The following is a 22,861-nucleotide window of genomic DNA, read 5'->3' as shown; positions in this document are numbered from 1 at the left end:
ATTGTTGGAATTTTCATTTCTTTTGGGTTGTTTGTGGATTTGATGGTTAGCAGGTCTTCCTATTCTAGCTAGCTGCTTTAGGAGATCTTTTTCTACTTTCAATTTCTCCGTTAAGCAGGTTATGAGTGGAAAGTACGATTTAGAAAGTGTTAGTTGTTATAGGACAGTTTTGCAGTAACTATATAATCTCATCTACTACACAGACATTATAATGATTAGTGATGAGGTTTCTCAAGCTTCTTACTATTGCTCTGTCGACAGGTCCTCTTTGAGGGTGGTTTCTAAGTCGATATTTCTTCTCTTCCCTTCATATCCTTCTTCAACCTTCAACCTTCTACTTTCATTTTCTCTTTACTCTCAGTGTTACAGAAGTCCACTGCAACCACAAAATTAGCCTTCTTTTGGCGTTACCATCCTCATTACCTACTGCACTTAATGCTGAAGCAACCTATGAACTTATGAACTACCAAGTACCATCAATCCCTGGACTTGGCAATGGTTTTCTCATGCTTTTTATTCACTCTTAAGTTCTCTGTACTTTATTTTCTTTCTGCTTTTGATAGAACTCATTCAACCATTAAACTGTAAATCAGTTTCACCAAGACCTAATTCCAGTAATCCCAACCTTATCAATTGATTCCCATCCTTTTAACCAAATATCGTCCGTAGTTTTAGCACTTCTGATGCTACTAGGGTTCCTTTTCTGCAAATCTTTCAGCTAACTACTATTTTGCTAATGCATTATTTTAATTCCTTTCAGTTTCAGGCTATATTTTTAGTTCTACATCATCATTTCATCATTCTTGCATAGTTGCATATGCAGCACCCATCAATTACATCTCCCAAAAAATAAAACAAGACCATCAAGTGCCATGGTGATGTAGTAGCACTTGATTGGTTGGACCAGCATGACTGAGTTTGGAAATCTAAACCCAGATGGAACCGGTCCAACCTGGGTTTTTTGTCCACTATGGGTTGGAAGTAGTTTATTTATGTTTTGTCTTTTATTTGCAAGTTATGTAGGAATATGCTAGTTGTCTATTTTGAACTCTATTTTAGTTTCAGAGTTGCATTAGGATTCTTTTGCTTTTCTTTATTTCTACATTGTACCCAACGTTGAAAGATACCGATTTGAATATAGAAACTGTTGGTGTTCAATGTGTGTACGTGGTTGTGTGCTCCCTTTCCCACCTGCAACTCTAAGCTCTTCTCAGATTTCGTCCCTCCCTAACCGGTCCTCCACCAATTTGGTATCTGAGTCGATGTTCCCCTTCAATTTCTCTCTTCCTTCCCATCAATTCTATTTCTGTTCTTCTCGTTTGCTTGGTTACCGACACCTATCCTGCGATAGCTGAGATTAAAAAGAAACAAACAGAGAACTCGTTCTATCTCGAGTGCCCCCATTCTTCCCCTGCGGACTGCGATATCACTCCCCAACCATAACCTTCTCACACCTCTCAACCCCATCCTTCGACTTCCACTGAAACCCAACCATTCCTGCTGCCAATTCCCCCCCAAGCCTACTGCCTCATCAAAAACCCATCCCCCTCCTTTTTTTCCCCCTTGTGACCATCGATCGAACCTTCCCCCCCATGCTAGGGTTCCACTGGAAGAAAAAAGAATAGAAGAGAGCGAGAGATATAGAAGGAAAAAAAAGGAAACAACAAATCAAACCTGTTCCCAGGAGATCCTCGCTGTGACTCATATTCCCCGCTCTCCGAAGTGATCAGCTCCATCAAACCATGCATCCTTCGAAGTCACAACTCCTTGCTGAACTCGCCGCTGGTTCTTCAGAAGTAGAAAACGACTCGGTTATGTCTTCCACCCCACCGCCATGATAGTTTTTCTTTGGGTCATCTTTACCATAAGTCCCATTCCTTCCTTATTCTTTCAGTCTTCTTTTTCATTAGTTTCCAATAATACGCTGCGTTCCTCTCTTATCAATAAAGATGCTCCTAAATCACCTAACCTCCCTAAATTTTCTTCTGTTTTGAACATGACCATAATCTTCAGGATTTATCTCCATAATCATAATTTTTTTTTGCTTTTTCTTAATCTTCAAATCCTAACGTGAAGCACAATTAGGTTGTGCAGAATAAGGTCAACAACCAACTGTAAGCGTGGTATCTAATGAGCCCTCGGACTTCCAAAGGCTAGAAGAAATCACCTTCCAAGTTTATGGCTATGAAAAAACTGGGTACTTTCTCTTGAAATACAGAATTGACCTCCTGATTTAGGAAGATTTACCAAAGCTTGGGTTTATTTGTCCAACTAGAACTACTAAGAGAAGTGTAGAAAATTGAACAGTTCTATGTACAATCCTTAGCTTTTGATACCTTACAACCTATTTCCCTTTAGTATCTACCATAGTTGTTAAGGCGTCTAGGAGACCCAAGGTGTTGGAGAGGGCCTAGAAGTTAGATTTTAGGTTAAGAAGGTAAGTAAGAGAGAAGGAAGAAGTTGGAGAAGGAAGAAGATGGCAAGAGAAGAGAGAAGAGAGAAGAGAATGTTTTGGGTTGTAATCTTGTGTGTTGGAGAGACTTCTCCACACTCTATATTACTTTAATAGAACTAATGGAGTTATTACATCCACCTCCCTAGGGAGGTACAAGGTAAAAAAGACAAACAAGATAAAATACATAATAAGGCAACTAGTTCAAAGTCTAGTTCCCAAACTACCCTGTTACATATCTACTAACAACTCTAACACTCCCCCTCAAGCTGGAGAATATATATCATGCATTCCCAGCTTGCTTAGAAGAGAACTAAACTGAGGAGAGGCAAGGGCCTTGGTGAGAATGTCTGCCAGCTAATCACCAGTCTTCACAAAAGGAGTGCAAATGCAGCCAGAGTCTATCTTTTCTTTGATGAAGTGTCTATCAACCTCAATATGCTTAGTTCTGTCATGCTGAACAGGGTTGTGGGCAATACTGATGGTAGCCTTGTTGTCACAAAAGAGTATCATAGGGCCTTCAGTGTCAAATCCTAGTTCCTGAACAAGTCTTTTCAACCATATGAGTTCACACACTCCATGAGCCATAGCTCTAAATTCTGTCTCTAGACTGGATCTGGCTACAACGTGCTGTTTTTTGCTCCTCCATGTAACCAAATTACCTCCCACAAAGGTACAATAGCCGGAGGTAGATCTCCTGTCTGTAATAGAGCCAGCCCAATCTGCATTAGTGAAACCTTCTACTCTGAAATGATTGTGTCTGGCATACAGCAGTCCTTTCCCTGGGGAAGACTTCAAATACCTAAGAATGCGATACACGGCATCCAAGTGTCCACTTTTGGGAGCATGCATGAATTGGCTCACCACTCCCACTGCATATGAGATATCTGGGCGTGTCATAGCAAGATAGATGAGCTTCCCAACAAGCCTTTGGTACTTTCCTGTATCAACCAGAGAAGGACCACAATCTTCCCCTAGTTTGTGATTTTGCTCAATAGGAGAATTTGCTGGTTTGCAGCCCAACATCCCTTTCTCTGTCAACAAATCAAGAACAAACTTCCGTTGACATATGTTGATTCCTTTCTTAGTCCTTGACATTTCAATTCCTAAGAAGTACTTCAAGAGGCCCAGATCTTTGATCTCAACTGTTGTGCTAAGTAGCTTTTCAGTGTACCAATCTCAGTTATACCATCTCCTGTGACCACAATATCGTCCACAGAGACAATGAGAGCAGTGATGGTACCATTACCCCGCTTGGTAAAGAGTGTGTGATCAGCTTGGCTTTGGGAATATCCATTCTTCAGAATAGCCTATCGGAAGCGTTCAAACCATGCCTGTGGTGACTGTTTGAGACCATATAGTGCCTTCTTGAGGAGACACACTTTCCCTTCAGCTGAAGGCATTTTGAAGCCTGGTGGGGGTTGCATGTACACTTCCTCTTCCAAGTCACCATGGAGAAAGGCATTCTTCACATCTAACTGATATAATGGCCAATCTTTATTGGCAGCCAGTGATAAAAGAACTCTTATAGAGTTATGCTTAGCTACAGGAGCGAATGTCTCCTGATAGTCAATCCCATAGACTTGACTGTACCCCTTGGCAACCAACCTTGCCTTGTATCTCTCCATAGTACCATCAGATTTGTACTTAATTGTATAGACCCATCTGCATCCAACTGGGACATGTCCCTTAGGGAGATCAACCAATTGCCAAGTATCATTCTTCTCAAGAGCCATCATCTCCTTAGACATAGCTTGTCTCCACTTTGGGTCAGACATAGCATCATTAACATTCCTGGGAATAGAAGCTGTAGAAAGAGCAGTAATAAAGGCAATACTTGTAGAAGAAAGAGCATCATAGGAAACAAACTGGGCTATAGGATTAGTACAAGCTCTTTTCCCCTTTCTAATAGTAATAGGAAGGTCTAAATCACATGGAGGAGAAGGGATGTCACCTGACTGAGAAGGATGGACCTCAGGATGTGGATCTAGATCTGGATCCAAAGAGAACTCTTGGTAGGTCTTCTTTCCTTCATTATGCAAGCCTTCACCTCTCTTATAAGTAATATGGTAATCCTTCTCCTTATCAGTACCACTGTCAACAACTAAATCTGTACCACTGTCAACAACTAAATCTGTATTCACATTCACATCCGCAGCCCTGTGCTTTCCAATGTCAAGTGTAAAGGGAGAGATGGGTAGAGGATAAAGGAAATCAGCAGCCTGTTCACTTCCACAATTCTCCCCCTGAAGAGGATGCTAAGAAGGGGCAAAGAAAGGAATAGATTCAAGGAAGGTGACATCCTTGGAAATAAGACACCGACGAGAAGAAGGATGATAACACTTGTAACCCTTGGTAGTAGAAGAGTACCCAAGAAAGAGACACTTGAGGGCTTTGGGATCAAGTTTAGTACGTGCAGATTTATGTACATGCACATAACAAATACACCCAAAGACTTTAGGAGGAAGAGAGAAAGCAGAAGCCTTGGGAGATAAGATGTCTAAGGGAGATTTGAAAGCAAGAAGTTTGGTAGGCATGCGATTGATGAGAAAAGAGGCAGTGAGAAGAGCAGTAGACCAAAAGGTCTTGGGAATATGCATGCCAAACAAGAGACTACGGGTGACCTCCAATAAATGGCGATTCCTCCTCTCAGCAACCCCATTTTGCTGGGGTGTGTCAACACACGCTAGCTGATGGAGAATGCCGTTATTAGTAAAGAAGGTTTGGAGGCCACCAAACATGTATTCCCCCCCTTTATCAGATCGAACAATTTTGATCCGAGTGTCAAACTAAGTAAGAATCATCTGATAAAAGGTTTTAAATGCATCACTAACATCACTTTTATGTTTCATAAGAACAATCCAAGTAGCACGAGAAAAATCATCAACAAAGGACACAAAGTAACGATAGCCAAATAAAGAGGTAGTAGGGGAAGGTCCCCAAACATCAGTATGCACAATATGAAAAGGAGTAGCAGTTCTATTACCATGATATGGATAAGACGAACGACAGTGTTTGGCAAACATACATGGTTCACATTGAAAAACATGAGAAGAAGCAACAGAAGAAAATAAGTGAGGCAATTGTTTCCTCATTACAACAAAAGATGGATGGCCAAGACGACGATGCCATAACATAACAGACTCCACAGAACTACTATCATTACGTCCACACACATAGGACTGAGCTGTGGACAAAAAAGGCTAAAAAAGGTAAAGGCCTTGCTCCTCACGTCCACTACCAATAATCCTCTTCGTTACCAAATCCTGAAAAAGATAATGAGAAGGAAAAAAAGTGACACAACAGTTTAAAGATTTTGTCAAATGACTCACAGAGAGAAGATTAAGGGTAAGGTTAGGAACATGAAGGACAGATGTAGAGAAATAGATGAGGTAACAGGGATACTGCCTTTACCAGAGATGGAGGAAAGGGAGCCATCGGCCACCTGAACCTTATCCTTACCAGAGCAAATGGTATAGGAATCATAATAATGGGACATACCAGTCATGTGGTCAGTGGCACCAGAGTCAATGACCCAAGGCTGGGCTGCAGTAGAAGCTGAGGTGGAAACCTGCAAAGCGGAGGATGAAGAAGAGCTAGCCACTGTTGGTGTAGGAGATGTGCTCAACTGTGACATGACCCTGCGGAACACTTCATCGACCAAAGTAGAGTCATCCTATGTAGCATCTGTCTCAGTCATGACAGAGTGGGCACCTCGAGCTCCCCCTCGACGGCCACCACGAGCCCCACCTCGTGCACCAGGAGGACGGCCATGAAGAGTCCAACATCTATCCTTGGTGTGCCTAGATCTCTTACAAAGATCACATTTAAACCTGTCTCTGCCACCTCCACTAGCACCACCTGTCTCCACTGCTCTGTCCTCCCCATAATTAGGCCCCTGGCCTCTACCACCAACACGGGTGTCCCGGAAAGAGGAAGAATTGAGAGCTGATCTCTCAAGAGATGATGCTGGAGCTGGTGCCATAGCAACACGCCGAGTCTCCTCACTTTGTAAATAGCTGCAAACCTCATCAAGAGATGGAAGAGGAGACCGGCCCAAAATCTGGAGCCTGATGGGTTCATAATCAGGGTTCAGGCCACCAAGAAGAGTGAAGACATGCTCCTTTTCAAGAGCACGATACACCTTTGCTTCATCCGCTGGATTGGTCAATTGGAGGTCCTTGTAGTGATCATACTCCTCCAAAAGACTAATATAGGCATTGTAGTACTCAGAAATAGTCTTGTCCCCCTGCTTCATTGCATTAACTTTTTGGTGGAGTTGATAAACCTTGGCGGAGTCACCCACCTTGTCAAATGTCTGGGAGACATTGTCCCAAATAGCCTTGGCAGTTTCCTTTAGCATAAATCTTCTCCCAATCTCGGGCTTCATGGAGAAGATGAGCCATGTCATGGCTGTGGAATTTCCGGTCTCACATTTCTCATAACTAGGGGAACCAGGAGCTGGAGCAGTAATGGTACCTGTAATATACCCAAGTTTCCCTTTGCTTCTAAGGGAAAGCTTCACTGAGTGGGACCAATCCAAATAATTGGTGTTGTCTAATTTCACAATGGAGATCTGTGGGTGTGAGTTCTCAAAAACAAACTGTGAGGCTGCTGGAGTAGGTTGTGATTCAGCCGTGCCAAGCCCAGAGGCATCAGATTCAGCCATATTATAGGGATAAAAAAGGCACTTAACCATACACAAGAAACTCCAAACAAAGTGGGGAGTACACACTCAACCCAAATAAGGATTCCAATCACAAGAAGTAAATTCCAGCAGGAAAAAAACAGGTAAAATCTGGACAGAACTTCACCCAGCACCTTCCAAGGAGCAAAACCCACTCAAACAAGTTCTAAGACCTTAAACAAGGTATCCATAAACACTTCTCAACCAAGGGAGGAGTCCATGGTACTCCAAATGCAAGAAAAAAAAGGAAGCAGCAGTCACAGGCTGTACCTGGGCAGAAAACAGAGCTCCACGAAAAAGGAGTTGTGCTCACATAGAGCCTTCAAGCAGCAAGAAGGGACCCATGGACCTTGACAAGCACCCTTGGGCGATTCTAGTGCTCCATTCCAAGCCTCGAACCCATGCCGAGAGAGAGAGATACAAAAACTTTAAGCTGGAGCTGGCGGTAACTCTAGCAGTGGATAGAGAGGCTTCAAATCATCAAGAGAGCTTCATCTGAGCTCAAACAGCAGTTGCAAATACAAGGATAGGTTATATTAAACCTATTTCATGCTCCTTTCAACAGATTTCTTACATAGGGAGCTTTTCCTTGAAACCCTTTGTTCCCTAGGGTTTCAAAGAGAAGGAAAGAATGGAAGTAAGAAGATGGATTCGACTCTCAAACCCTAAAGCTTTGATACCAAGTTAGATTTTAGGTTAAGAAGGTAAGTAAGAGAGAAAGAAGAAGATGGCAAGAGAAGAGAGAAGAGAAGAGAATGTTTTGGGTTGTAATCTTTTGTGTTGGAGAGACTTCTCCACACTCTATATTACTTGAATAGAACTAATGGAGTTATTACATCCACCTCCCTAGGGAGGTACAAGGTAAAAAAGACAAACAAGATAAAATACATAATAAGGCAACTAGTTCAAAGTCTAGTTCCCAAACTACCCCTGTTACATATCTACTAACAACTTTAACACTAGACCCAAGGCATCCAAGGCACCCACCTAGGTGATCAAGGCGTCTAAGGGGACGCCCTTGACTACTATGGTATCTACACCTTTTCTTTACTCAGTAATAATAAAGGTTTAAAGTATCGGTGTCGTGTATCATAAAAGCTTATTGAGAAAGGAAACATAATTGTTTTAAAGAGCAGCCAATCAAAGATCAGCCTTTAACATCATAGAAATACATGGAAATACATAAAGTACCAAAAACCATGGGAGATGTACCCAGAACTCATCATAAAGGACTGCCATCCTCAAAAGATGCGCTTGGTGGAACAACTTTTGTTGGGACTAAAATGTTCCATTATATATTTTGAGTTTTGGATATGAAAACCATTGTGTGATGCAAGGTTTAAAGTATCGGTGTCGCGTATCATAAAAGCTTATTGAGAAAGGAAACATAATTGTTTAAAAGAGCAGCCAATCAAAGATCAGCCTTTAACATCATAGAAATACATGGAAATACATAAGGTACCAAAAACCATGGGAGATGTACCCAGAACTCATCGTAAAGGACTGCCATCCTCAAAAGATGCGCTTGGTGGAACAACTTTTGTTGGGACTAAAATGTTCCATTATATATTTTGAGTTTTGGATATGAAAACCATTGTGTGATGCAAGGTTTAAAGTATCGGTATCACGTATCATATCGGTGGGGTGATTTCAAGAGACGTATCGTATCGTATCGTATCAGAGATGCGTATTACACACTGCAGATACACATGGAAATGGTCAAGATACACATGGAAATACACTTTTGGAGCATTACACAATATAACATGTATCATGCATACACTAAAATGGAGAATATTGTATAACCAGTCAAGGGCATTAAGTTAAAATTGTTATAAAAGATAAGTTTTCTTACATGTAGTAATAATCTATTTAATTCTATTGCCATGAAGAGTGTTAGTTTTACCTAAATCCATGTAACAATTACAAAAAATTAAGTCTAAAAGTAAAGATTTAAGCAAAAAAATAAAGTTCTTGAGAAACATAACTTTTTTTTTTGGTGGAGTTCTTCAATGTGAGATATATGAGTGTTGATTCAACCAAAGTGCAGTCTGTTTCCTTGATTCGATTTGATTTTCAGCAAGGAATCAAAGCCCCAAGCATGAAATTTGAAAGAAGAGGTCGCAAAATTGAAGCAAGGTTCAAGAACTCGGAACTGGGTACCAACTCGACCCTTGGAAAAACCGAGTCGAGTCGAGATCTCGCCGAGTTGGTGCAATATTTTTTTTCCGACTCGAAGCCTCAACTCGGTGGGTTTTAGACCTAGTCTGGGTTTGAAACTTGGTATTCAGCCTATTTTAGGCCATTTAAACACAATGTCACTATCAGATTTTGCAAAAACAAAGTCCAAATATGAGTTTCACTTCGGACCACAGGTTGGTAGGTGACAACGTACTAAAATACCCTACTCTACACGTAGTTTAGTAATAGAAAGCAATGAAAACATTCAACTAATGTAAAACAACTTAAATAAGCATTAGAAATTTTAAAGTATACAATACATCAATCTTTAAACAAGTGTTACATAAAATGTGATATGTTAATGTATTCAGTCCCAACCATATCCATATAGAACTCTTATGTTATAGTGTTACAGTAGTTTTGCACATAGTTTGCCATAGCACTCATATAAGTGTTGTCATCAACATATTCCAACTCCCCTATCCTAGGGTATAGAAGAGGCGGAGGTGGTTGGTTTGAGGCGTGAGATCTACTGCTACTGTCATATTGAGGCATGTATGGGTATGGCTGGTTTGAGATTGAGAATATGGGCCCAAAACTAGATCCAGTGCTTTGATTATCAAACTCATGTGTTGACTGCCCAAACTGACCATAGCCACTCTATTTAGAACCGGTGCTCTCTTGGCCATAATCATAGTCATGATGAGGCTGAGATGAATGCCACGACTATCGCGCACTAGTAGTATCTATACTCATGCTTCCGAAACTTGCAAGCATGGTGTTTATACTCATGTCATCATCCTGAGCCTGTGATTGTTTGCGACCCTTCTTTCTCTTGTACGTAGCGTGGCCACCATGGTCTCGATCCTGTGTGGCATGCATAAACTAAGACTCACCTGTGTAACGCACAGGGTCCGCCTACGTTTCCGCATCATACTAGTACTGATCGCGCATCCCCTCATGACGATCATCATAATAACCACCACTTCGCATGTCACCACCACTAGCAGGGTCATCACCATCACCACCATCACCACCATCACCATCACTACCACCACCATCATCATCATCATCATCATCAACAACACTTCCTATTGCAGCCTTAAAAGGTCTCGGTAACTCTGAATGTGTACGCCCCTCTTGCGACATATAGTCCTCAACATCTATACCAGTTACGAATGCAATGGTGGGGTCGGGCCTACCGCCTACCCCCAGGTTGATCCATATATGGTGTACTACGATCCCTCACCCACTGGAATAGGGGATCCTCATCATCATCAGAGTCTTGGAAAATGTTGGCTAGTTCGATGGGTTCTTTATCATTGGTGTCCTTTCCTTCACGTATATGCCTCATCCTTAGTCTCATATTGTAATGCACATACACTAGCTGCTACAGTCGTTTGCTACTCAATCTATTCCGCTTCTTCGAGTAGATCAATGAGAATGTACTCCAGTTGCGCTCGCATCCGGAGGATGAACAAGTTTGTAAGAGCACTCTCACTGCTATCTTCCTTAGGTTGGGTGAACTTGTACCATAAATCACCCACCAGTCGACTGCATACAAATATATAATATTAAGAATATATACATTCTAAAGGAATAAAAATATAATTCATAAATGTAATGCCATGCCACCTACCAGGGTCTGACTTTTGTCTACCTTCCACTGTAGCTTTTCGACTGAAACTTGTTGAGGCCTCTCTGAAGTTTTGGATTTGTTTTTATTTCAAATTTCAAACATTGTTAGAGACATTAGCATTTATTACTTAGTAATTACATTCCTTTACTTACTACCAAAGTACCAAGTCCCATACTCTCACCTCATCATTGCACTCAGCTTGTGTCTTGGCATTGAGCTCCAACTTCTCAATAACATTTTGAACTACCACTAACTACTCTGTGTCTAGCCCAAGATTATGCAAGTACTGATACTTTGGATTCAGATAGTATGCTGGTAAAGTGGAAACCAAGAATATAACTTGTTAGTGACATAATGTAAAAACTCATATAAAATGTAAAGTATGTTGAAGTGTTGAACTCACCAGCTTTATGCAATGGATGACTCAAGTGCTTCTCCCACCAGGCATCAATGATGTTAGTGTATAACCTTGCACTCCGGGGTATCGCAGCTCTGACCATTTCCTTCATCTTTTGAAGGGTAGCATAAATGTGGGGCAAGGTAGGCTTCTTCTCTGTATCAACCATCCTTAGGCCACCATTGGCTCTAATATGGCAACAACTTTATGCAAGTCCTTCCAGAATTGGTCACTTGCAATGGTATGTTGTGCTACTCTCCCTTCTTCTGAATTAGACCCATACTAACCAAACCGCTGTTCACTTGTAAACATAGACCTCAGACCTATCACCTTCGTTTGAAAGCTCTTCAATGCAATGTAATTGGTGACAAATCGAGTGACACCAGCCCTTACTAAATCGTCATTGCATTTTTCCCTCAACATGGGTAAAGCATAACCATGGTTATATATAAAAGTGGTTACTTATCTTGCCCTATTGACCACACCTACCACCAAAGTTTTCTTCCCTATGTCTTTCAACATTAAATAAATGGAATGTGCTGCACATGGAGTCCAAAAGAGGCGGATCTTGTTACTCTTCTTGTTCATCAACTTCTCTCCAGCCTTTTTAAAGTTAAAACCGTTATCCGTCATAATTTGGATAATGTTCTTTGGTCCTATCTCATCCACCACTAGCTTCAATTCCTTATACAAGTATGATGCATCCTTGACATGCTTCTATGCATCGACAGACTTCAAGAATATTGTCTTCTCATTGCAATCATGGTTCAAAATCTCGCGATATTTCGCCGAAATATCGCTTAATTTCGTATATCTCGAGCTTACCGAGATGCGAAATCAGGTCGAAATGAAAAAATACCATATTTCGTCGATATCTCGTGAGATATCGTGAGATATCGACGATATCTCGTGAGATATCGACAATATCTCGATATCTCGTGAGATATCGACGAAATATGGTATTTTGGCTTAAAGTGTCACGTGAAGGGGGGCTTTAATACAATATTTCGCAAATTTCGGTCCATATTTCGACCGAGAGCTGCATTTGCTAAGGAATTTCAGTCTTTTGCCTATTCTTCCACTCTTCCAAGCTCTCATCCAACACTCTAGCCATTGTTCAAGCACATTGTTGTCGGATTTTCGCCGGTAAACTCATCGGAGGGTCATCTAAGCTCATCATCCAAGCTTTTTTCCACTATTTAAGGTAAATTCTATTCCTCTAAAACTATTTTTTTGAAAAGACTATGTACAAATTTTGTTGGATGGTGATGATATTAATATATGTTAGACACCGGAGGCCGATCTATAGCCTCACAATTCAAATTTTTTTCCATATGTATTTTTTTTTTTTTCTGGTTTTAAAAATTCATTTTCCTACAATTAAAATAGGAAATAATTAGGGGTAATATGACTTAGATGGTAATGAATTAAATATATGTTAGACACCAATGGCCGATCTACGGCTTCACGGTGTCGGATTTATTTTTCTGCTCTTAAATAATTATTTTAATTTTCGCACATACCACTCCATTGGCATCGGATTATGGTGCATCACAACCTTACGATGGATATAGATATGGATCATCATCATATGGGCAGTTTAGTGGGGTAGGGGACTATGACTACGATCCCAGTCCCGGGGACATACTGGATCATCTTTTGTAAATAACATCTTTGCATACCCTAGCGGACCTAACTACCAACCTCACCAGCCATACATGCAGCCAATGCCATCGCCTCTTGCGCCGGCGCCAACATCATATCACAGTGGATCATCTTCTTCACGGACTGGATCGATTGGTAACCCTAGTTTATATCCTAGGATAGGTTACCTACGTATGTTGATGATTCCATTTACGTGACACTTGTGGATGACTACACTCGTTTCTTCTCCGATTCTATACCGTGGTCCACATATGTCCTTCAAACAGAGAGCAATGGACGTCGACTCCAGCGAGGCATGAGTGGGATTGATCCAGGGAGGCACAGCAACTACTATTAGCAGTTTAGCACTTGTAATTTGTAACTTAAGTTGTGATTTCATTGATCTATGAACTTGTGAGTTGTGACTTGCGAGTTGCGAGTCTTGTGACTTACTAACTTTGACACTTAGTGTATTGCCTTTAAGGCTTTAAGCGAGTTATTGAATATTATGGAGTTTATGAGAATCATGGCACTCATCAATGTGTATTGGCTTTAACTTGATATGTGATGAAGTTAAATACTATTATTAAATATTAACTGCCTAATCTATGTGTATTTAACTATTTATACATTAGGGTCGGCGACCGTATGTCAATCAAGGGTGCAAGCCCAAAACACCAATTTGAATTCACATTTTTACAATTTTATGGTTTAAATGTGTTTATTAAGCTTAAATAAGGCTGTCCATGAAGTTTCAGGCCTAGATATGGCCAAAAACCCCCCGAGATGGACCCCCGAAATATTGCAGAAAAAATGCAATATTTCGGTCATATTTCGCGATATCTCGGATATTTCGGATATCTCGGTAGGCCCGAGATACCGATATATCGCGAGATATAGTACTATGATTGCAATTCACCATGAAATTGATAATGGACTATCTAGTAGGTCTAGTCCAACCATCAGCCATAAGGGTAACTCCATACATCTCCCACCTTGGCTTCAGACCCTCAATGTACTTTTTCAGCTCCTCTACCTCCTTAGGCAAATATACATTATATAAATCGTGTGGTGAAGGCCCCTTCCATCCTGGGCCAGCCCTCCTTGCAGTGTCAAGGAATGCCTGGAAGTATGTTCCTTGTGCTACATTAGCTGAAATGCCATTGTATAACATGAATTTGCTTAAGGCTTCCCGTGCTTCCTCTTGTTTACCACCAAACACTTGTGGGATGGTTGGTTGGTAGGTATTTTGCCTAAAAATAGATGGATCCTGCTAAAAAATGGGATCTGGGGAATGTGCTCGTGGTCGGGTTGGGGGCCGTGGGATCTATCTTGTGTCAGTGCTTCTCCTCCTCTCATCTTGTTGCACTGGTGCAGATGAGCCAGATCCACCAGCTCCTCTTGCCTGCTCATATCTTCTCATATTCTCATAATGCAAACTTTGTCTACTCTCTGCCAAAGTCTGCTGGTGAATTCTTCACTCAACCTCTGATTCAAACTCACCAGGTGTAGGCCTATATTCAATATCATCTCCTCTATGGATCTCTACACCAAGCCTCTCTAGCACTGCCTCATCAAACTCTATTTGTTGTCTTTCCCTCTCAGCTTTCTTTGCTCGTCCTCCACTCAAGTGTTGGGCCATAACCACTTTCACTCGGCTCGGAACATTTCTACATGAGACAACGTCCTTACTTGTACCAGCCATAACAACTTTCCACAATAGTTACACTTGGACATCTTTTTATCCTCAGACATCGAGACTCCATGTTGCCATGTTATATCAACATGGTCCCCTATTGTATACCAGTTGTCTTACTCTTTACACTGTTACATAAAAAAACATGTATTAGTAACTATTATAGACTTAAAGTAATGTATTAAAGACTTAAAGTATTGTATTCGTAACTATTAAACATAATGTTAAGCTACTAGAACAATCAAATAGCTATCTCTTATTTATCCCCTAACCCTAGTATTTATTTCTTAATTAAAAATAAAATTTATAATTTTTATTAAAAATATTTATACCTTAAAGTATAAAATATTATAATGTAATGATGTATTTGACACCATTTGAAGTTGGACATTATGTACATATGTTGTGCATAATTTTCCAACAAAAACAGGTATTTTTTATTAATATTATATATTTTTTTACAATTTTAATAATATATTTATTAATTCTGAAAAATAAATAATTTTTTTAATGGGTGAAAAAAAAATGACTCCATGAGACTGTAGAGCATCCAAAGTTGTCCAACATACATAAAAATCACTTCTAAACAATCACTATTCATCCTATTTTTTTCAATTTCTTTTTCCAAAAAAATCATAATAAAAAAAATAATAACAGAAAAAAATTCGGACTCCATCAAGTGATAGATCGTCCAAAGTTATGTAACATATCTTAAAATGACATGAATCTACCATGGATTGAACAATTTTTTTTGAAAAAAATAGATTTGGGCAAAAATAGTTTACCTTTGAAAAATCCTTCAAATTTGTGATGAATCTTGAAGATGTGTGGTTGAATCTTCAAATGTGCAGCTGAATCACCTCTCCCGAAGTTCAAGTCTTGAAATCCATAGGTAAAATGAAGAAGAAGCTTCAAATGGGGAAGAAGAGAGTGGTTTTGGGAGCTTTGGACAGAACTCAACCGAGATATGTCGAGTTCCGTCGAGTTAGGTAAGTAAATAAAGTGGTAGATGGGTCATTTAATGGGTCAACCCGAGATCTCGACCCGATATCTGAGATCTCGCCCAGATCTCGATGAGATCTTACACTTTTGAGTATAGTATTCCATCTCGTCTCGGCTTCTCAAAAAAACCGAGAAACTCACCGAGATCTCGTGAGTTCTCGAACTATGAATTGAAGTCACATGTGCCTTTTAATGTATGTATCGCACTATATCGGCCGATACGATGTGATACATACCAATACTTAATTTTTTTTTCAACCCTTAAATCAGTCGTATCGAGAGTATCGGTATGTATCAATCGTATCGTATCGTATTGTATCATATCATATGAGTTGTATCGGCTGATACAATGCGATACTGATCGATACCATTTTTTTCCAGAAAAAGATACGCATCTCATTGTATCGTGTCGATACCCTGCGATATCAATACGTATCGGCCGATTCGATACGGTGCGATACTTTAATTCATGGTGTGATGTGTGTTTTGGGTATACTAATGTGTGTGCTAAATGTGCTAAGAGATAGATGGTACCCATGGTGCTGAAGTGGATAATTGAAGAAAGAACAAGGCATGTTGATTGAAACTTGAAAGAACTGTTAAAGACGGTCTTCCGTGTGCTTGAAAAATCAAGGAGCTGAATGATACATCCAATGGAAGATTCCTTCAAGTCAAGGCATTAGGATTTGATTAAATTGGAATATTTTTCTAATCCTATTGTATATGATAAAAAAGATGTGAAAAACCCAAAAATGACATCACAATGGACTTAAATGGAAAAATCAAGAAACTAGGTGGTTTGACTTATAAAGAAGTCTAAGTCTGTTGTTCACAAAAGACCATGAACAGGGATGGACGATCGAGCTTAAAAATTGCAGATCCAAAATATTCTCTGCCTGAACTCACGAACAACCGAGCTTATAATGTTAACTGTCCGCGGACGACTACTGCAGTCTTCTGTGTGATCTTCCATGAATGTCTGAGAGTTTGTGAGATTAAGTCATCTTAGACAGACGATGTCATGGTCTTCCATGACCATCTTTTGTTCATGTCGGAGATTGACCATCTCAAGTCTCTGTGGCCATGTTCTTCCGTGACTGTCACACGATCTTCTGTGCGATAGTGTTTAATGCTGCATGGTCAAGAAGTTGGAAAGTCCTTGACTGATCATTTATGACCACTTGGACTATAACCACTTGAGTGAAACTCTTAAACATCTTCATTGATGCTGAGGAGCTCCAATAGGTAGTTTTTCTTGGAAATCATTAGTTGAATCTTGAAGACTAATACAGATTAATACTTCCAACTAATTTGATGTTTTAGTGGTTCTCCAACAGCTAGTTTCTCTTGGGAATGAAAGATGAATTCAAATGTTAACGGAGAAGCTTAGCTTGACTCTAGCGGCTAGTTTGTTTGTCTGTAAAAGGATGGAGTCACTTGATGTAAAACAGATCAATAACAAGCAAAAACAGCAAGAGCAAGAGCTTAAGTTGATCATCATCTTGAGAAGAGCTATTGTGCTTCATTTTAAAGATCATCTTGAGAAAGTTCTACTGCTGCTGCTGTGAGCCTGTGACCATAGTACTATATCTCGCGATATATCGGTATCTCGGGCCTACCGAGATATCCGAAATATCCGAAATTTCGCCGAAATATTGCATTTTTTCTGCAATATTTCGGGAGTCCATCTCGGTGGGTATTTGGCCATATCTAGGCCTGATACTTTATGGACACCCTTATTTAAGCTAAATAAACACATTTAAACCTTCATATTGCAAAAAAAATGAACTCAAAGTGGTGTTTTGGGTTTGTTCCCTTGATTGACTGTATACGGTCGGACCCTGTTGTATAAAATAGTTAAATACATATTGTTTAAGTACTAAAAGACATAATAAGAAATTTAAACAAAGTAATGAAACAAAAATAAAGTCAAATGTAGCCTTTAGTTTAAACTTTAAAGTTTAAACTCATAAAGTCATAAGTGCATAAGTCATAACTCATAAACTTCATAATAGTCAATAGTTTAATACTTACACAAAGTATTTTTACGAAATTTACCGAAATATACCGAAATGTACCAAAATTTACCGAAATATACTGCTCAATACACAATATTTCTATGAAATATACCGAGATATACCGAAATATACTGATACTTCGCCGAAATTTACCAAAATTTCACCGAAATTTGAACTTTTTTCATTTCGGAAGCCCATCTCGTCTCGGTAGTGTCAAAATTACCGAAATTTACCGAAATTTCGGCGATATTTCGCGAAATTTTGTACCATGCCTGTGACTGAGATCAAGTGGAAGATCAAGTTGAGAAGGGCTGATACAAGAGCTTCAATGTGTGGAGTGCTAAAGAAAGCATCTTGTAATTGATCAAAGTATGCTTAAAAGGTTACAGTCATCCGGCTTGAAAGAAGAAGCCACTTTTGTTGTAAAAGAAGCTTGTGTGGCTTGAGAGAAATCCTTGGTCTGTTTGACCTGGGTAGGAAATCCTTTGGGCCTGTGTGGCTTGGTTGAGTTGGTGTAAGGGCTTGATTCTTGTCTAGGAAAAGAATCATATGGTAGAGAAATCCTTGGTCCATGATCAAGGTAGTGGACATAGGACAGGTTGGTCCGAACCACTCTAAATTGCTTGTCTCTTTGTTGGTTATTTCCCTACATCTTTCCTTTATTTGAAAGTAGTCAAGCTTTTTAGAAGAAAAAGTTAATCACCCAATTCACCCCCTCTTGGGTGGAGCCATTCGATCCTACAACTTTCTTTACCAATTCATTTCCTCCTTTATTTTCTACTTCTTTTTGTGTGTCCTGTACATGTATGCCTGTGAATCTTTTTAGGGGACATCTAATAAAAGAATATGTATTTTTCTCTTTGAATTGGAGTGAACTTTCTGGAGGAGTAATTATCAACTGCAGGGGGGGGGTGGGTGGGTGAATATGATTCATGTAGCAAAAAAGAAACAGTTAGAATAGGTTTTACTTGGGTTTTATTTATTTATTTATATTTTATGATAAAAAAAGAAAATGTTAACTTAAGAAACCGACATATATACAGAGTTTTTAGATTGCCCATGTCTAGCTAAGTTAAGGGCAATAACCATACAAAAAGAATCTCCCTTATTATGAAAGGAGACATTTTGACCTATACTATTGATATATAACAAGTCTTTTATAATATTCCAAGGCCTGGGAGATGTAGTTGCAGATGGAAGAATATCAGTAATCTGTTGATTCGAGCACCATACTTCTTTTATCTTCAGCCCCATACTTGAAGCATGGTCAAGACCTGTCTGGATACTAACTAATTCTGGTTCCATAAGAGTGGAAGATATTACATGTCCTGCACAGCCAAAAAGATAAATCTGCCATCTAGCAAAAAAATAAAAGACCATCCGGCCATATCTACTCCTGGTATCTGGTATCCTGCACAAATTAAAACAGGATAACTAAGATTTGGTAAAGAAGAAAACACAGGAGCTATGAAAAAAATACATCATGGGATGAAATGGTGGGGGGGGGTGGTTAAACTTAAATCAACTAACCAACGCTGAACCTGGATAACTACCCACATAGGATCGGGTTTTTCTGATCCAATAACAACTTTGTTTCTGACAGCCCAAATGAAGTAACAAGTAATAATAAACACTTCAAAAAACCAAATTAAAGATCGTTTATCTAATTTACGAGAGAAAAATGTAGCAAGGCAGAAACTTTGGTCTTCATTTATAATATTTTTAATTTCTTTTTGATATTGTGTCTCATTTGGTTGTATTTGGGTTTATTAAACTTGTTTCTTTTTTTTTTTTTTTTTTAATCTTTGGGGATGTTGGCAGCCATCAGTTCTATATCAGCATGTATTGAGCTTTGTTTATTAATAAATCTTCTTGCCATCCTTGTAAGCATTTGATTACATATTTAGAGGTTGAAGACGTATGACATCAATCGCATCATCTTTGTGTTTTTTTGGCTCCTTTAAAAATTGAACATGTATTTTGTTTTTGCTCTATTAATAATTCTCTGTCTTAGAGTCATAATGCTATTTTATGGGATGTTATCTTAATAGGGAACATATCAAGTTGCTAAATGGAACGGGACAAAGGTTGCTGTAAAGATACTTGACAAGGACTGTTATTCAGACCCAGACAGCATGTAACTTTTCACCGTGCCCTTTCTTTACTTATATATGCTGTTTATACGATTTATTTAGATTCTCAAAAGCATGTTATAAATGGTATCAGACCAAATGCATGTAAATTACATATGGTTCTTAATGATAGTCAGATCCTTTTTTTTTTTCATGTGTACACGTTAAATTGTCATCATTGTCAATGTTTTATAATCTTCAGCCCAACTATTAGGAGTTGGTTCCATGAATCTGGATAACCAATATCTTAGGCTATCTTAATTTACATCCTCTCTCCCACTTCTCTTGTTAGACCATGCAACTGCATCGAATCACTTATTGTGACCAACATAGTAGTCATGGCACTGAGGCAATGGCTAGCCACCATTGCCTCTACTCTAGGTTTTGCCTAGTTGCGGACCTAGGCGAATGCCATATATTTCATTCTGAACCATATTTTGTAATTATTTAGTGTAGTTATATAGTTATATATTGTATAGTTCTTAATATATTTCTTAGTTATTTAGTCAAATATTATATAGTGTTTCTTTCCTTTGTCTTAGGCACCTTGATATTCAAGGTGGCCTGACTTTGAGCATCAAGGACTACTTTGCTGCCTTGATAAATGCCAGCCAATGCCATTGTTTAATTTTCTCCCAAAATTCCTTATTTCTAAATATTTGCACGAAAAACCAGATTCTCTGTAATCTGATCCCCAAATTGTTTTGAAGAGTTGTTTACTGCTAAGTTCTATAAAGTTTGATTGTTTTACTGTTTCTAGCTAAATAGAGTTGATTACGTGAAGATCGATTGGCTTTCGGGTCTGTACTACACATTTTATTGCTGCATATTTACAGCCGATTTATTTATTTTTCCCACCTTGTTCATCCTCGTGTTTCTTAATGCTGTTGGTTGGTGAGATACATGCAAGATTGCTGGGTTTTTTCTTTTTCTTGTCTTATCAAAAGAAAAAATGAAACATCATTTTTTATGCTGTAACATTATGGAAAGGCCCCAGGTTCCTCATCTTCACTAGCCTTTTGATCATTTCCACCACCTTCCCTGGTCAGTGGCCACCACCATAAATTGTGCAGTACAAAATGTGGGTGATAGAAGTTCTTTCCCGAGGAGATTTAATGACCTTGTTCATGAAGTTAATCTAAATTATAAATTTTAATAAGGTCACAATTCAAGCGATTGGAAGTCCATTGCCTAGGAACTTTAGCAACCTTGCTCTTACAATTGATTGAAATGATTTGTTTTGTCTTCAAGAGTGGATACTTGTATACAAGAGAATGACAACTGGTACTTTTTGAAGGTCAGAAAGTTTGCTAAGGTTGTAGAAACAGTTTTACTTATGTTTTAAAGGTAACTGATGTATCATAGAAAACTACAAAAATTAGTTGATTTTGTGTGAGGAGCACATAAAGTCTCCCTTGCCCATGGGATTGAAAATATTAAAATATAGTGGCAACTAAGTTTGTCTTGGGTACTTGGGTGTGGAGATTGTTTAACTTATAACAATCTTTTCTCTTTGATTTTCATTTCGGAGGGGGAGGGGAGAGGTGGATGGCAATGATGTTTTTCATATTTTGAGCTTAATACCCTTCTATTGGGTCATAGTCATAATTGACTCTTAACCTGTCATAGCATTATAATGAGTTACTACCTTTTGTTAGTTAAAGCATGAGCTTTGTTTATTCAATCATTGTGGTCCAAGGGCCTGCTCTTGTTGAGGCTCTGTAATTTTGCACATTGAAGTTTCGTTTTTGTTATCATGCACATTGGCTATATGCAATAGATTTAGACTTTGATAAATTCCGCATAGGTTATTTATTTTAGCTGTATAATACTAATTTCCTTTCTTGGTGGAATCTCAATCTGTCAGTCTTAGCAGTACTAGGATTTCTAATCCTTCTTCTGCAACACGATTTCATGCTTCCAAGTTCTTTTTTTTTGGGGTGAGTAAATAATTCATTACCGAAACCCCAAAACGGGGAGGGAAAAGTGGGGGGGGGGGGGAATACACAGAGGGGAGAAGAAGGGGGGAGGGAGAGCTATACATAACTCCTGGTCCTAAGAAGAAGGGTCAGGAGGCTGAAACAGGGAAACAGGTAAATCCCAGGAGACAACAATGTGCCTGTTCCTTGGGGAATCTACAAGAGGATGGTGAGGCAACATGGGGAGTCTGGAGCTAACATCGAAGAAGACGGCTTTCCAAATCATATCAAAAGCACGAGAGTTTGAGGTCCATCTTAGAAGATTCTGCTCCATCCAGATGTGAGAAAAAACGGCACCAAACACAAGCTTGCCTGCAGTTTTTGGTGCCAAAGTTAGTTCTTCACTAAGTGAGTTACTGTTATTTGCTGATTATCTTCTTTTGTTTGTGTTGCACAAAATTTCATCATTGAATCACAAGGGAAGCTTGTTGACGACTATGGGGAGCTGAGATTCTACAGAACTTGATTATTTTTTTTTTAATTATTTTTTAAGGGGATTGATGTGGCATATGGCGTTGCTTTTAGTGGCATCCCGCAGATGGAAGTCCATTTTTCACTTTGGTGCTCCCCCAGTTAAGAACCAGAAACAACTCAGATTCGAGGATAAAATGAATTAAAAAAAGAAAAAAATAGTTTCTACTTTCCTAACAAAATTAGTAGACAGAGTATCCTATTTAGCGTAGTTGTCAAGGCTAGGTGACAAGGCAGTTCTTGAATACCTAGGTGATTAGTTGCCAACTTGCCATATGGTAATACTGGGAAAAGAAAGGAAGAAATGAGGAAAAGGGGGAGGAGATGGGGGTGACAAAGGAAAAGAGGGGATATGGGGAGATAAACCAGAGAGAGGGCAAGTCATCTGCTCTAGGATAGTAAAATTCTTTATAAAAGGCGCCTGAACCCTCGCCTAAACCCTGATCCACCCCGGCCATGCCCAGCCTTCCGGGGGTGGTGCTGCCACCACTCTCCCCCCCCCCCCCCCGCTCCTCCCCAGTTCCCCTTCCCGTGTGTGATTTAGTGTGGTCCTCCCTATTTGG

General features: G+C 39.4%; 1 protein-coding gene across 1 annotated transcript in view; it reads left to right on the top strand.

Moving 5' to 3' along the window:
* Positions 1–22,861, top strand: part of LOC122656258 (integrin-linked protein kinase 1-like) — a 146,887-nt gene that overhangs the window by 39,177 nt on the left and 84,849 nt on the right. Inside the window, exon 5 of the mRNA XM_043850740.1 lies at positions 19,768–19,853. Within this exon, the coding sequence (XP_043706675.1) occupies positions 19,768–19,853 (86 nt within the window). The remainder of the gene's footprint in view (positions 1–19,767; positions 19,854–22,861) is intronic.

The sequence above is a fragment of the Telopea speciosissima genome, chromosome 3 (genome assembly GCF_018873765.1).
Source record: "Telopea speciosissima isolate NSW1024214 ecotype Mountain lineage chromosome 3, Tspe_v1, whole genome shotgun sequence".
NCBI classification, from domain to species: Eukaryota; Viridiplantae; Streptophyta; class Magnoliopsida; order Proteales; family Proteaceae; genus Telopea; species Telopea speciosissima.
This window is presented reverse-complemented; position numbering and strand designations above follow the sequence as displayed.